Below are 16,456 nucleotides of genomic sequence, written 5' to 3'. Positions count from 1 at the left end.
GCATTTAACTTTCTAAATTCTCAATCTTTGTGAAAAAATATGAATTTTATTCAACAGTTCTTTATCTAGTTTTCATTTTCTGTTTACTGTATTAAACAATGAAAATTGGTGGATAAACTCCAAATTACATTCTAAACACATAATAATTATAGTCTTGATATATACAAAACTAATGTGTTTACTTTTGTTAGGTTGTCCAATTAAAGGGCATAAGTTAGTTTTTTAGTAGTTTTATGGTTTAGTAGTTAGGTTTGGGACGTCTTGGTGGCTGAATTTGTTCAATTGATGGGTAGTCTATAACAGAGAGGATATGACCACACTAAGCTCATTTAAACTAGACATGTTGCCTATTATTTCAAGGATAGTACCAAAGAGAGAATTTCTTGACACATGTAAGCAAACTCTTTTACAAACTTCAAATTTGTACTATTTTGTTCCTTTTAAACTTCTCTTTCGACTGACACTTTGCATGTTCTTTAGCAAGAAAAAAAATTCTACTAGACTCTCATAAGTCATATTGAAACAAAGATCATGCCCTCCTGATTATGCATCACAAGAAAATATCGATGAAGATGACATCATTAGGACACACTGTTGGGTGGACGTCGTTGTGAAAAAAATAAATGATGACTATATAGGATAAGACGACTTGCTTCCCATTACACTGTTAGAAGAGGTACATTGAAGTGCCAACCTTCTACATCCATCAGTGGTGACCAGGGTTATGATGAACTGAGACAACAACTACAAGCTTGTGATCAAGCTTATGATGATCTCAAACAACAATTTGAGAATCTTCAAAATTTGGTCATGATATTCTTTCCTCCAAACGCACAACCTATGGTACAACAACCTTAGTCCACCCCTACATGTCCCAACAACGACACTCTCTAGTGTAGCACATCCTAGTCCAATCACCTCCCCAACAATTCTAATAACTATGATGATTATTAGGATCTTTGTTAGTTCATGTACATTTAGTTTAACACTTCTACGTTTGTATTATTAACAATATAATTATGTTTTTAATGATACAAATTTCATTATTACTGTATTGGTTGATTAATGTTTAATATATCCGCATTCTTTGGTTTTGATTGCCTTTGATTATATTCAGATTCAATGTGATGGGTAGCAAATGTTGTCTGCTACACTTGAGCCTGTTACGCCATTTACCAACAGATGATCAGTGAATGTTGTTTGTTGATAATTACCAATAGATAATGATCATCGATAATACCGACAACCAAAGTTTGTTGGTAATAATTTTTTAAAAGGACATTAGCAAAGGATTTTAATTCGTTGATATTCCTTCGGAAAACTTTCAATTACCGATGGATTTTAGACGTTACCGATAAGATACATCTGTTGGTAATTTCAATTTTTTTTAATATAATATCCAAATTTTCAATTAGGTTTAAACTTCTTTTTGGTCCCTAAGTTATGAGCGGATGTTCAGTTTAGTTCCCGCTTTTAAAATTGTAAACCTTTGGTTCCTAAGTTATAAAAAATGTATCAAATGAGTCCCTTTTTTTACTTGAAATACTGTTTTTGGTTGTTTCTTTACTTGAAATACTGTTTTTGGTTGTTTAGATTGCTCTTTGTACTTTGACCATGAAAATAAAAAAAAGATTCATTTGATACATTTTTTATAACTTAGGAACCAAAGTTTACATTTTTAAAAGCGGGGACTAAACTGAACATCCGCTCATTACTTAGAGACCAAAAAGAGAGATTTAAACCTTTAATTAAGTATAAGGACAAGCACAGATGAGTATGCAAATACCCATCCCATCTGATTCTAATATCCCTTTTAATACTCATCTCGTCGTATTTAAATTATTAAAGTACTTACATTTTATTAGTTAACCTACCTAATTTATATATATATATATATATATATATATATATATATATATATATATATATATATATATATATATATATATATATATATTGTTATCGTAGTTTTTAAATTTATAACTCTTCTTTTTTTATTTATACATTTTTTTTTCGATCTTCTAACTGTTTAATTTATTTTATATCTATGAAACTCATTTATATTTCAAAGGTAACTTGGTTCTTATTGTAAGATCATCTTTAAATGGTGTATTATTAATTACAATCAATCAAATTATTTTATATTTTGCATCTAAATATTTTTATTTCTTTTTAATATTTTTTTTCTTATTCTTTTTCATATCAATTTCAAATGTTTAAACACAAACATTTCATTTAGGAGGTAATATAAAAAATTTATGTTTTTTATTCTGTTTAATCCTTAATTTTTGTTTTATACGAAGAACTTTTGTTTTAGTAAAAAGGTTTTTATTATCTTTTAATAGTTTGATTTTTTTATATTTGGAAAGTTTTTCCTAAATTTTTAATGTATTTTTCATCTTATCACACAATTAATTACACATTTATTTTCTTTTGTTCAATTTCACTAAATTTTGTATCAAAATATTTTTTTAAGACGCACATTTAATAATTTTTATTCTTTTTTAATATTTTTATTTGTTATTTCCTTTCAATATTTTTAATACTGTTTTTGATTATTTTATATAATTATTTTTATTTTTTAACTCTTTTTATAATTATTACTACAATTGTATAAAGATATTTTATTTACTATAATCATTTTTTATCACCATCCAACATAAATTGAAATTCAAAACACAAAAAATTTATGCTAAATTTCAATTATTATTTGTTTAATATTTATTCTTGGTTAAAAAAAATTTATTATAATTTTTATTAATATATAAAAAATATTTGATTATAATTTGGATAAAAAAATTAAAGAGATATTTAAAACATTTTTAGACGTGGATACTTATCTTTTTGTTTAAATTTTTTAAAATATTTTTTTATTTTTTTCAACTTTATTTCATTTACAAACTTAATAAATATTTTGGTTTTGAATATAAATTATTTGATATTCTATATTAAAATTTATATAATTAAAATCTTTTTCTAAATATTTTATATTAAAAAAACAAATCGTATTTTTCTCATATTAAATATTTGATAGTATCATGGTTTTTTGTCATAATTTTTTTTATTTTTTATAAAAATAATTAATTGATATTAAAATAATAAAAAATCTTTATAATTTTGGATAGAGATATAAATGAAATAAAAATATTCATTTATTTATTTTTGTTATAAGTATGAGAATGGAAGATAAATATGAGGTAATAAAAATTATTCGTGCTAACTTATTTTCTTATATTGTGAAGTTAATGAATTATTTTCCAATGTATTAATATAAATTTTTATAGTAATAATTCAATACTTTTTTTTTTGTTAATAATTTATGTAATATACGTGAATATGCGTACGGTAACCCAGCTGTACGGCATGAGAAAAGCAGGTGTCAGAGATTTAATTAAAAATTAAAAAAAGAAGTTGTGACTAACAGATAATATAGCGTAAATCAAGCAAGCTTTTTATTAAACTTCAAAGTTCAAATATGAAAATATGACAAAATTTTAAATACATTGTATACCAGCTGTTACAAAATTCTTTGCTTTAATCACTGCTTTCACATTCAAACTTCTTAAAGATACTTCCACATTATTCCTCTATGAATATATAATTAAAATATATAAAAGTTTTGTCCTTAATAAAAGTGTATATAATCATATTATTTTATTAGAATATGATTCCCATTTATTTATTTTCTCAAGGTCTTCAAATAAAGTATATAATATTTTTAAGAAATATCTTACACTCATGTTTAATCATTTATACCAGAAATTCTGCTTAAGATATCATACTATTAATTATAAAATTAATATTAAATTATGACATAAATGATTGTAAATCTCAATTTACAAGTTGCTGTAATAATTTTAAAATTCAATTAAAATCTGCTATTAAAAATGACATTAAAATATACTTTAATCAAGTTCTTTAAGTTTTGTGTTATTGATTTTTATTAGCTTCATGATTATGATGTTTCGTTCTTGTTAAGGGTTTTCGGAGAGAAATCATAAAAAAAATACAACAATTAATTTCTATTTTTATATAGTGTTCAACCTTTTTATTTCTAAATATAAAATTTAAATTTTATTTAAATTCTCAATATTTTAAGATAAAAAAGTATATTAAATTTTACATTAACTAAAAATAAAATTTATATATATATATATATATATATATATATATTTTGAGATTTATTTTTTAATATATCTTAAGATGTTGAATATTGAAATGAAAAGTATATAAAAAATATAACTTTAACTCTAAAGTAATTAGAGAGATTATACATACGGAGTCTAATTTACAAAATAATTAACATAATTTGTTTATAATGTTTAATTTTATAATGTTTGTTTTGTTGGAATAATTTTACAAGAATTTAAAAAAACAAAATGAATAATAATGTAGACTTGATATAATTTTATAGACATGAATATATACTTTTTTTAAAAGTAATATTTCGTTTTTTATAAGAATGAAAAAAGTCACATAATCCGTTTTCGAGATACAAATAGAACAATAATACTCACTCTTAGTATTACAAGTTGATTTATATATTAAGTGAATGACAAAGTGTAGATAAAAATCTCTCCTCTCAATGGAGTACAAGATTTTCTTGATTGTAAATTTTTATGAATGGTGGTAAATTATCATGAATAAATTCATAAATCTATTAGTTACATTTTTTTATTATAACGGTGGAACTATTCATGAGAAGTAACTCTTCATCGATGTGAAAACTGTGTCTAATATTGTTAAATTTGAACATGTGTAATATGAATATGACACGTGTACTATTTTGAACCTATGTAATGATGATTTAATAACATTGAGTTTTGTAAATACTATGGTGAGAAAAGAGGTTGGAATGATAAAGAGCCACGTTTGGTAATTATTATTTAAAACGAAAAGCTTTGTCGTTCTGAGATTGGAGTGGCTAAGGATTGTTTAAAATATAAAAGAGAGGAATCTTTCGTAGATATGAAGGTAGTTTTAATGAAAGAGACCATGAAGGACAAAAATGCCTTCGTATACTTTTAAGCATTTTCTTCATACACAATTCTTTACTTATATTCCACGACATTTTCAATCATATTTCACACCTATAGTCCTTTTAAGATTAATTTTACAAATCTTCTTTATTTTGTTGTATTTTTTAATGACGGCTCTTCTAAGTAGTAATTCAGTCTATAATATATTCATAATTAGAGTCACTCTTTTTACCATATCTTTTCACACTCATTTTGTTTCATTCAAACCTCAAACATTTAATCGGACCATAATAATCACATTTATTATAGTTCATTCATTGATCTTATTCACGTACCACTATATATAAAATAACAATGTGAGGTTATTTTACATTACTATACAAATAATTGAAATTAATTGATGTTTATTAAATAAACATAAATAAAAACTAAATAAAATTTTAAAACAAATAAAATTAACAATAATTAAATTTGCGTTAATCTTATTTTTTTTTGACGTCTATTTTAATTATTATCCATTAAGTTGATATTAATCTAACACTAAAACAAATATGTTCAGCAATTAAGAAAAAATTAAAAATAGTGAATGTCAACTTATATTTAACTAACATGTATGTATATGCTAGATTTGTCTTTAATCTTATTAATATTAATCATGTTCTCAAACAAATTAGGTTATAACAAATTCTAAGGGTCGAGTACCAAATTCAAATATTTTTTATCTATTGTTTATTGGGTGTTAAGTACCAAACTAAAATTCTGTTTATTTGTTGTTACCTTATGCTGAATACCAAACTCAAATATTATTTATCTGTCGCCTACTGAGTGTTGAGTATCAAAGTCAAATACTGCTTACGTGTCATCTACTGGGTGTCGAGTATCAAAGTCAATTATCGCTTACATGCAACCTACAGGGTGTTGACTACCAAAACCCAGTGTTGCCTACTAGGACCACGCCTACCTACTGAGAGCCAAGTGTCATCTATTAAGAGCTATGTGCTGCCTACTAGAATTGCATGCTGCCTTGAAGGGCTAATGATGAACTACCCAACCACAAGCCGATTTGTCTAAATGACTCTACCCAACCACAAATCAGTCTATTTGAATGACTCCACTCAGCCACAAGCTAGTATGTTTGAGTGACTCTACGTGGCCACAAGCCAATCAGTCTATATGACTCTACCTAGCCACAAGCCGGTCAGTCTCAATGATTCTACTCGGCCACAAGTCAATATGTCTGAATGACTCTATTTGACCACAAGCCAACCTGTATGAATACTTCTATTTGACAACAGGCCGGCTTGTCAGACTACTTTTACTTTGCCATAAGCTAGCGTTATAAGAACAACTACTAATTGTTTCTACTTGGCCAAAAGCCGACCTGCTTGACTGTTTCTACCCGATAACAAGCTAGTCTATATGACTACTTCTACCCAGCCATAAGTCGACTTGTATGACCATCATTACCCAGCCACAAGCTGGCTCATCCTACTACCTTTCAAATTACTAATGTTAATGAAATATTACTTTGTAGTTTAGTAGAACCTAAATCAAACAACAAACTCATGAGATTAACGGGTCATTAGACCTACTAGACCCATATAGGTGAGATCAACAAACATCATAATTACCTTATGAATAGTATAATCATTGAGGTAAATAATTTACGTTTGTATTTGTAGTATTAACTGTTATCTCATACATCCGACTAATCTTAACATCAAATGTCAGTTATAAATATACTTCTTCTTGATTTTGAAAAAAATGTGAATCTAAAACATTTAATTTGAAGTATAATATTTTTTTTTAAAAAAATTTAAAAAATCTTCACAAAATATACTGTACTATGTAAGATCATAACACAAATATTTTTATTTATTAAAAAGTTAGCGCCTAGTTAACATAGATTAAACCGACTCTATTCTTTAAGTTAAAGTTGACTTAATCAACCTATACCTTTTATATAATATAAAATCTAATTTAAAAATAATTCAATATTTTATACTTTTAAAATTTAACTTTTTAGGTTGGTCAGGTCATCACATCGAGCAACGAATCTAATATCACTAATTACTTTATTTAAGAGAGGATTTATTAAGAGAAATAAATAAATGTAATATGAATCCAACATATAACCATTCACTTAAAATTTTGAAGAGAGTAAGTTTATGAATTTTTTTATATTGAATTATGTCATATTTACTAAATGTGAATATTAAACTTACTTTTGAATTTATAACAGTAACATGGTTGTTTAAAAAGTATAAAATATATTGGTGATTTGTGCACGTGCTCACATAGCATGATGTTTCTTGAATTTGTGATGCTCAACCTATGGAGAAGGTAGCAATATCCCATATTATTTTTCCATTATTATTAAATTTGAAATTGTGATACATGAAAATGCGAATAGTGGTGCCACATACTCAATCCAATCTTGGAGAAAAAAAAAGAAGAACGTTTGGGTACATTTACTTTTATGGAAAGAAAAGGACTCATCAACAAACTCAATAAAAACACCTAACTGGAGTTCAATGATTCTCAAGTCATTTACAAGAAAAGAACTTTGATCCAAATTTACACAAATGTTATTTCACACTGGGGGAAAAATAAAATTGCCAAAATCTTAACTATACTAATCTTAACTATATATAGATATAACCCATGATGTGGTTGCTGAGAGTTCAAAAATCTTGAATTTTCACCTTCTTGTTTAGAGCTTGAGGGATAAATCAAGGTGCTTCATTTCTTCTTGATTATTACCCTTCAAACGAGTTTCAGCACCACCGATTTCCTTATTGCCTGAAGAATTCATCAGGGTGCTAGCCGTTTCAAACCTACCAACACTTGTTTGTGATGATGAAAATGCTGATTTTGTTCTGTGAAAATCAGCCACCGGTAGTTTTGCTATTCCAGGTTGTTGGTCAATGATGGGTCTTGACCAACCATGGTGGTGTGCATAAGAGTTTCCAAATCCACTCACATGATGATGATGATGATGATGATGAGAGGGCTTTTGGATCATGGAGTGTGCTTGAATTCCAAGAGGTCCTCCTCTACTATTGGTAGCACCATAAAGGGGTAGGGAAGCCATGCTCGGATAGTGGGTGTTATTATGCAGTAAGGGAAGGCCAAAGGCCATTATCTGTGATCCAAACCTGTGGCCTCTCTTTGCTATTGACCTCTCCCTCTTGTGTGCATTTTGATGCCCACCAAGTGCTTGTGAACTGTAGAACTTTCTGTGACAGTAGTTGCAAGAGAAGACTCTTGGCTCAGCAGCATCAGAAGCAAGAGGGACTTCTGAAGAAGAATTCCCACTAATGGATGATGAGCCCACATCCAAACAGGTTATGAGATTCAGTTCTAGTGCTTCTGCACTGCAAGAATCATCACCTGAAACATTTAGATCCAATATAACACCATGCTTTGACTCCTTATTTTCTTCCTCTTCTTCCTCAACAGATACCTGTTTCTTCTCATGTGGATGCTGAAGCGGAGTGCTTGGACTAGGAGGTGCCTCTGCACCACCAGAGAAGATGCTTCCTCTGTCACAAAAGTATGCCTCCTTCTTGCTTCTTCCTTCCATTGCAGTTTCCACTCCCTTTCTTTGGTTGGTTAAGGAATTTTAATTTCTTGATTCTTCATGGATAAAACTAGTATATATTGGAGAGAGAGAGAGAGAGAGAGAGACACTTGCTTTTTGCTTTTATTTTTTTTATGTTTACACTGTCATGCACACTGGCCAATCCTATTTGGATCATAAATGTTCATACTATATACCATACCATCATTAATTTTCCATCTTTTTTATTTTCAATACTCAAAATTTTAAGAAAACCAAGCACGCATCACTTAAATAAAGTAATCTCCGAAAAAAGACAAATTCTTGGTTTTGATTATTATATGTCAAATAAACATTACAACATATACAATGATAGTATTTTCATACATCTCTTTCATCCTATTTCTCTCTGTATTTTTTTATTATATCATGTTACTTGATACATCTTTCATTTTATTTATTTTTTTTGTTTTGTTGTTCTTTTTGTCTTCTTTTCTTCACCTCTTGCACTCAAAAAGGGGTCCACTAACATAATTTTTCTAATGGAGTGTTTGTGTTGTTAAAAGATAAAACGAGAAAAGCTAACGTTACAATTTAAACATGTTTGCTATTATTAATTAAAATTTATTATAAGACTAACTAAAAAGAGAAAGGAAAGAGCAACATTTGTGGCATCGTTTTTCAGGAGGAAAATTGATAGGGTTTATTCCTTTTTCTGACTTTGTTTGAAAGTCCTGTGTACAACCCATGTGGATGGATGCGTATACTCACATCCAATTGTTCTGTAATTTTAATACGGTAGGCCATGTCCTTGTGTGAAGAAATTATATCTTATGAACTATATGGTTTGAAATGAACCTAAATGGTAGATGCTCATCACAAATTGTTTTTTCTTTTCATTATTTCAAAAAATACAAAAAAGAAAGTTTAAATCTAATCCATCTTCACAAAGTTAGCTTGAAAGAGAGAAGAATTAATTATCAATAAATTAGTTTTATATATAATTGGTATAAAATTAATAATATATTATAAATTAATTTGAAAAGTGTTGAGATGAGAGAGACATGAATATTGGAAAGAATAATGTTATGGGAAGAAGGTTTTGTTGGTATATTGGAAAACAGTGATAAGTTAGCGTTTGGAGTTTGAGTTAGGGCAGAATGGAGTGACAGGATCACGCGCACCTCAAAAGTACCTTAATCATATGATATAAAACTGATTCACATAGGAGACAAAACCAAACATTGTCTTCATATTCCAAAGTCAGCAAACAAAACTTTCGTAAGTACTTGAAAGTCCATCAACAAAGACACTGTGTCCCCCAGTTGTTGCAGGATGTTTTGCTTGTAATATTATCCCTTTTTATTTTCCTCATCAATGAATTAGGTTATCCCCTTTCTATTTCTAGTTACAACTCATTTTGTATCAATTAAAAACTTTTATTTTTATGTTATTTAATTTTCTTATTTTCTACATAAAACTTTAACTCGTAGTTCAATTCTCAAGAATAAGATAGTATTTTTGTTTTTCTCTTTTGAAAGTATATATAAAATGGTCCCCATAGGGTAAAAAAATGGTATGGTGATGAGTGGTATAGTGTGGCAGAAGAGACAAAATGGCCGACAATTAAAAGAGGAAGTTGATATGGAGTTGCTCTGATGCCCTTGATAGTGGTATTTGGGATGAAGTTAATTATTAGAATTAATATTAATATTATTATTATTAAGGCGGATCTAATCTCTAAGTTAAAGTAATGGATTAGGTAGATAAGTTTGGCTTTTGCAGAGGCATATAAGACTAATTATTGTTACCATATTCGCAAGTCATTTTTGGCAACTTTGGTTAGCAAAAGTCCTAACCCCACCTTAAAGGGCAATGAGTGAGTTTGGGAATTTAAAAGAGAGTAATCCCATTGGCCAAACAACTCAATGACTTCATGTTAGTATATTGTTAGTTGTCTAATCAATGCAATGAACCAAATCTCTTTATCAGATCTCTCTGTCTCTGTAAACAGGTCCACATTTGAAAGCTCTCACACAAAAGAAAATCACAAACTTTCAATCCATCCATAAAAATAATATCTTTAGGATCCACGTGAAAGTACCACAAGCAATACAACTATCATGTTTTTTTCTCTTCTCAAATCTTCTCTTCTTCTTTATGTTTTGGATTGGATTCCATAGATTTTTAGGTAAAAAACACATTTCACTAAACTCAATCACCATTTTTTTTTAACTTATCATTCTTTCCATTCATTTTTAAATTCAAATATGAATTGATTCACTTCAGATTTTATTTTCACTATGCTTGCTATATTTAAGGACAAACTTCAAATTCAGAATAATGATGTTAGAATGGTACATAAAGATGTAGTGTATTTTTTTTAAAGGAAGTTTAAATTTCTATAGTTTAGTTATACTTATTTTGAATGTGATATATTAAATTATTAGATATTTTAGATAAATATTTTATTTTTATTTTCTTACTTTTAGTTAATTTGTTATTTTTTTTTGTATTTTGGATTTAATTTGTTTCTCTTATATTATAAATACAATATTATGTGTATATTCAACACAATGGAAGATTGATCTCATATATAGTTTTTACTATATTGAACATGATATCTAGGGTCTAAAGTTCTTTGAAAAATTTTGTGTCATTCTTGAACACTATAATCATCGTCACTACCGTCGTTATTGGAGCATTAGTTTTGACTAGTGTCGTCTCGACTAAGTGACCATAATATCGTTAAGATTACAGTCATTGGAGTCCAGACACGTTCTCGCGCGTCAATCACTATTCATTGTCACCGTTCTTTCCAATCGTGCATGGCAGCGCATGCGTCATCGTCTAGGTTGGTAAGTCATCTTTGCAAATCTTTATATGGCCTAAAATAGTCTCATAGGATCTGGGTTGGAAAATTTAGTAACGTTGTTCAACAATTTAGTATGACTTGGTGTGAGGCAAATCATTTAATTGTTTATCGTTACTCGAATGCTAGATATGTCTACTTGATAGTATATATTGATGACATCGTTCTTGCAAGCCGTGACAGTCATAACATTTTCAAATTAAACAACATCTTTGTAACTATTTTCAGACCTAAGATTTTGACAAACTTAGATATTCAAAAGAAGAATGTATCTAGAGGCATTAAGACTAAGTTCGTTAATTCAAGTGATTAGTTAGCATATATTTTCACTAAGTCTTTATGGGGGACAATAATTAATCATGTTCGTAACAAGATTGATACATGCAACTTGTATGCATTAGTTTGAGGGTTAGTGTTAGATATCTTAGATTATTCGATATCTTATTTTTATCCTTTATTTTTAGTTACTTTGCTATTATTCATTATTTGTATTTTGGGCTTAGCTCATATCTTTTCTATTATAAATATAGTACCCTATATGTATATTCAACATAAGAGGAGATTAATTCATACATAGTTTTTTACTATATTGAATAGTTGGTATGATTATGGAGTGGATGTTAATTTTTTTTTCATGCTATATATATTTTTTTCTTTGAAAAAGTTATATATTTATTTCATCCTTACAATTTATGAAAGTCATATGCTATGAAGAATGTTTTAAAACTAACTTAACTCCACAAAATTGACTTGTAAAGTAAAATTTGCATTTACTTATATATTGTGAATTGATTTTAGTCAATGTAGAAATTCTAATACACTCCTTCATTCCAAGACATATAAATCTCATACATGAAACTCTATATTAATTGGTGATTTGATAATTAGTAGAATAATAAATCCAACGAACAATAAATTTTACTATAATAGATTTTAATCCATAGTTATGATATTATGTTAAGAAATATACTTTAAACCTAACTTAAAATTGGTTTGTAAAATAAAATTTGTAATATATATATATATATATATATATATATATATATATATATATATATATATATATATATATATATATATATATATATATATATATATTATGAATTGTTTAATTAATATGAGTTTCTTATATCACGTAAATTCTTCTAGAAAAGAAATTGTTTTTCAAAATAAATTATAGTATAATCTAGTGTTTGTTTGAAAGGATATTTTACATTATTATTATAAAGTGAAGAGATGAATAGGTATATAAGATAGTTTAGGAAAAAAAACACAAATTTTCCCAAATAAATGATATTATTTAGTAACATTATTTACTAAATTATAGATGATATTTTTTTTTCTTATTTCTTATTATTATTTTTATCTAAGATTGCTTTTAAAAATAAAGTTTTAAAAACAATACCCCATTAAAAGAAAATTTTATAGTTCCATTTGTATAGTTTACATTAAATTTATGGATGTTTGTAGTAGGTTTATTTTTGGGTGAGGCAAATAGAATAAAATACACTAGGTAGAAGTAGCTAGAATATAGCAATATATTAGGTGTGTATGTACCTAGTAAAATGAAATAATGAATGATGTTTAAAATGTTTGTTTTTTTGTTTGTCTGATAACGACAAATGGAAAGATGAGTGTCACGTACACGAGTAATCAATAACCCTAACATGGCATTCGCTTTATGAGTATTAGATGCTTTTCTTTTCTTTGAAAAAAGCACTTTCTAAACCTTAGTTTGTTTAATTTTGTGCATCATCTCTTACTCATCCAAAAAGTCATTTTCCCAAAGCCCAGTTTGCTTTTCTCTGCATGCAACTTCTGTGCTACTTATGACAACATGAATGGATCTTACCAATTTCTGAAGCAGTAATTTCAACTTCAAGGTATACGTTCGTTTAAAGAAACTTCTCCACAGATCCATCCATATAAAATTAAAAATTATTATATTTTAACACTATCTATTTATGTCATGAGAAGAAAAAAAGAGATTTTGTGACAAAAGTTTACTAATAAATATAATATTTATCCCTATTCATACTTGTGACAAACTTTTTATTTATACAAATAGTATTTATAAAAACGACAAAATTAAAAAATTGTTACAATAATATATTAAAAAATTTACGCGGTTTTAGTCTTTTAGTTGCACCACTATAGGGAAAGCACTCGTTGTGGGTCTCAACTCCAGCAGAACTAGGTAACATAAATGATTATTTACACGTAAAATAAACTAATAATAATGAAATTAACGTTATCAGGATTTACAAGATTAAAATCTTGGCTGTTATGAGAATTTCTCTCCACCTCTAGTGACCATCCACTTTCATTGTTTCATCCCAACAGGTTGGTCTATCTTTCAAAATTTGGAAGCTTCATTAATTTCTTATTTTCTAATACGATTTAGATTTTAATATATGACTTTTTTTTAATTAGGTAAATATCTTACATTAGATTTTAAAATTAAGTAGCATTAAATTAAAATTAAGCATGTGTAACTAGTTTATAAGGGTGACTATTTTAGTGTTATAATTCATTGAATTTATTTTATATATGGAATTTCATTTATTTAGTTGAATCATATATTCATAACAATTTTATTTTGAGGATGTGAAATATTTATAGTGTTAATGAATGTTTCCTTAATATTTCTTACCAAATTTATGTTAGTCTTATTAAGATGTTTGTACATATAGTTTTTTTTTATAAATTAAAAACATTTAGATTTGATATAAATTAAGAGTTAATTGAATTTCTTTTATAGGTTTAAATTTTCGAATGATCTTCATATTTGTCGAAAATCTCAAGTCAATCTTTTTGTTTAAAGCAATCTCAATTGAATCTTAAATTTTGTAAAATCGTAATAATTAAGTCATTTCCGTTAAATGGTCAGAAACGACATCAAATATTCATGACGTGGTACACAATAAACATATTGAGGTGGATCATTTTATCGGGAGATTCTAGAAATTTCAAGGGTTTCCTAACAATATTGAACCGCTTTGCACGGAGAACTATCACCAAACTAGAAATCATGAGTGCGAGAGAAACCTAAACCACACCAGCCTTTGAAATCGCAAAATCTGCCATTGTCAGTGCCGTTCAAGCTCATCGTTGCACCCTCGCCATCTTCACCTTCGTCCAACCCTGTGCCACCACGAAGAACATCAAAAAGCCATCGCGTTATTTCATCTTCCACCTCCAGCAGATTGAACTCATCTTCATTATGCCATCAACCGTGACAAAACCTAAAACGCCAATCTCACAACCTCCATGCACGAACAACGCGAAATCCCAGTGCCTCGCAAGTTGCTCCTCGTCCTCCACCATTTTCGCTCCCTAATTGGACCTGCAACAAAACTAAGGAACTAGAAACTGCAATGTCCATTGCGCCTGAAAACCCTAACTTGCATAATCTTCCATAGGAACTCAAGCTAATCTAGAGAACGCGAATCACGAGTCTTCATCCTCACGCAACTATGGTGAATCCATCAACCTCCAAACAAACCATCAAACCAATTACAACAATAGAAAAAAAAAACCCTAATTGAAACCTGAAATTGCGCATCTTCCTTAATCGTCTCCCAAAAGAGGGAGATTTTGGAAATTTCAAGGGCTACCCAACAACATTGAACAGATCTAAAAAACCTGAGAAAGAGGTTTCGTATGAGATCTAAAATTACCAAAGTTGTTCGTCTCATCTTCGAATTCGAAATCCCTATAATTCCCTTTCAAAATCCCTCAATTCCCTAATTTTTTTAACTACATTGACCAATTACAGGGATTTAAATATTAATTCCACATAATAAAAACATTGACATCAGCATATTTACTATGCAACACATCAGCATCTCTTGACGTCGTTTCTGACCACTTAATGGAAATGACTTAATTGTTATGATTTTACAAAATTTAGAATCTAATTGAGACCGTTTTAAACAAGAGGACCGACTTGATTCCTCAACAAATATGAAAACTATATGAGGGTTTAAATTTTTTTTTTATAATCAAAATGAATAATTTTTTTCTAAAAGGAAAATTCATTGGTTGCCTTGGCCTATAAGGCTTTATGTGAATATTTTGATTCCATGAAATTTTTTAATAAAAACTTTTTGTTCCTGTAAATTTTGTTGATTGTAATCCATATGGGTCAAAACCAAACATGAGGTAAACCAAATTGACAAACCCAATGGATGAAATGTACGAAGAAGAAATTTCAAAAGCCAATGTACAATTAGATAAGCATTTTGAATTTGTACTAGGAAAAATCAATTTCAAGGTATAGAATGAATACGAATAAGAAAGAAAAATATAAACAGAAATTTATTTAATGTCCGTGATTAGATTACCAATAAGAGAGAATACCAATAAGAAAGAATACCAATAATAAGAAAGACTACCATTATGATTTAATTTTTTTATTTACTTTGCAGGATCAAAATCCTTGAAGATATTACTATTTGTTATTTTTTAAATACTCATTTAATGTAATTTTTGTAAAGTAGAATTAGGTATCATTTGACATGTAAACTTATTTAATGTAATTGTTGTAAGTTAGAATTAGGTATTTGACATGTACATGTTTGGATATATAGTTACATATTTTAGTTTTTGTCATTTGAAATGTAATGAATATTTTATATTTATATTTCATGTTTATTTATTTAAATTGATAGTTCTTTTTAAACTTTTTAATGTGGTTTTATCTATTTATTACATGATATTATTCATAGCAACTACTATTATCATAATTTCTAACAATAATAAATATTAAGTGTTGTGAAAATGGTTCATCTCATCTGGCCCATCACGGAGTCAACCCGACTCGACTTATTTATTAGCGAGTCGAAAAAATTCAAATTTGGTCTGGTCCAACTCACCACAAGTTGGTGGAGTAAGTGAGTTGGTTCACTTTATTAGATGTTTTTTTTTTAATAAAAGAAAATTACAATTTTTTTTAATTCAAATTTAAGTAATTTCACTCTAAAATGATGTTAAACTCCAAAAACAATTTAAAATAAAAAAATTAACATACAACTCAAATGT

General features: G+C 27.9%; 1 protein-coding gene across 1 annotated transcript; it reads right to left on the bottom strand.

Moving 5' to 3' along the window:
• Positions 1-7,318: 7,318 nt before the first annotated feature.
• Positions 7,319-8,750, bottom strand: LOC106764173 (zinc finger protein 1). Its single transcript, XM_014648407.2, has one exon. It carries the CDS (start codon positions 8,563-8,565, stop codon positions 7,693-7,695), a length of 873 nt encoding a protein of 290 aa, XP_014503893.1. The 5' UTR covers positions 8,566-8,750; the 3' UTR covers positions 7,319-7,692.
• Between the last annotated feature and the right edge of the window lie 7,706 nt (positions 8,751-16,456).

This window comes from Vigna radiata, chromosome 6, assembly GCF_000741045.1.
Source record: "Vigna radiata var. radiata cultivar VC1973A chromosome 6, Vradiata_ver6, whole genome shotgun sequence".
NCBI lineage: Eukaryota > Viridiplantae > Streptophyta > Magnoliopsida > Fabales > Fabaceae > Vigna > Vigna radiata.
This window is presented reverse-complemented; position numbering and strand designations above follow the sequence as displayed.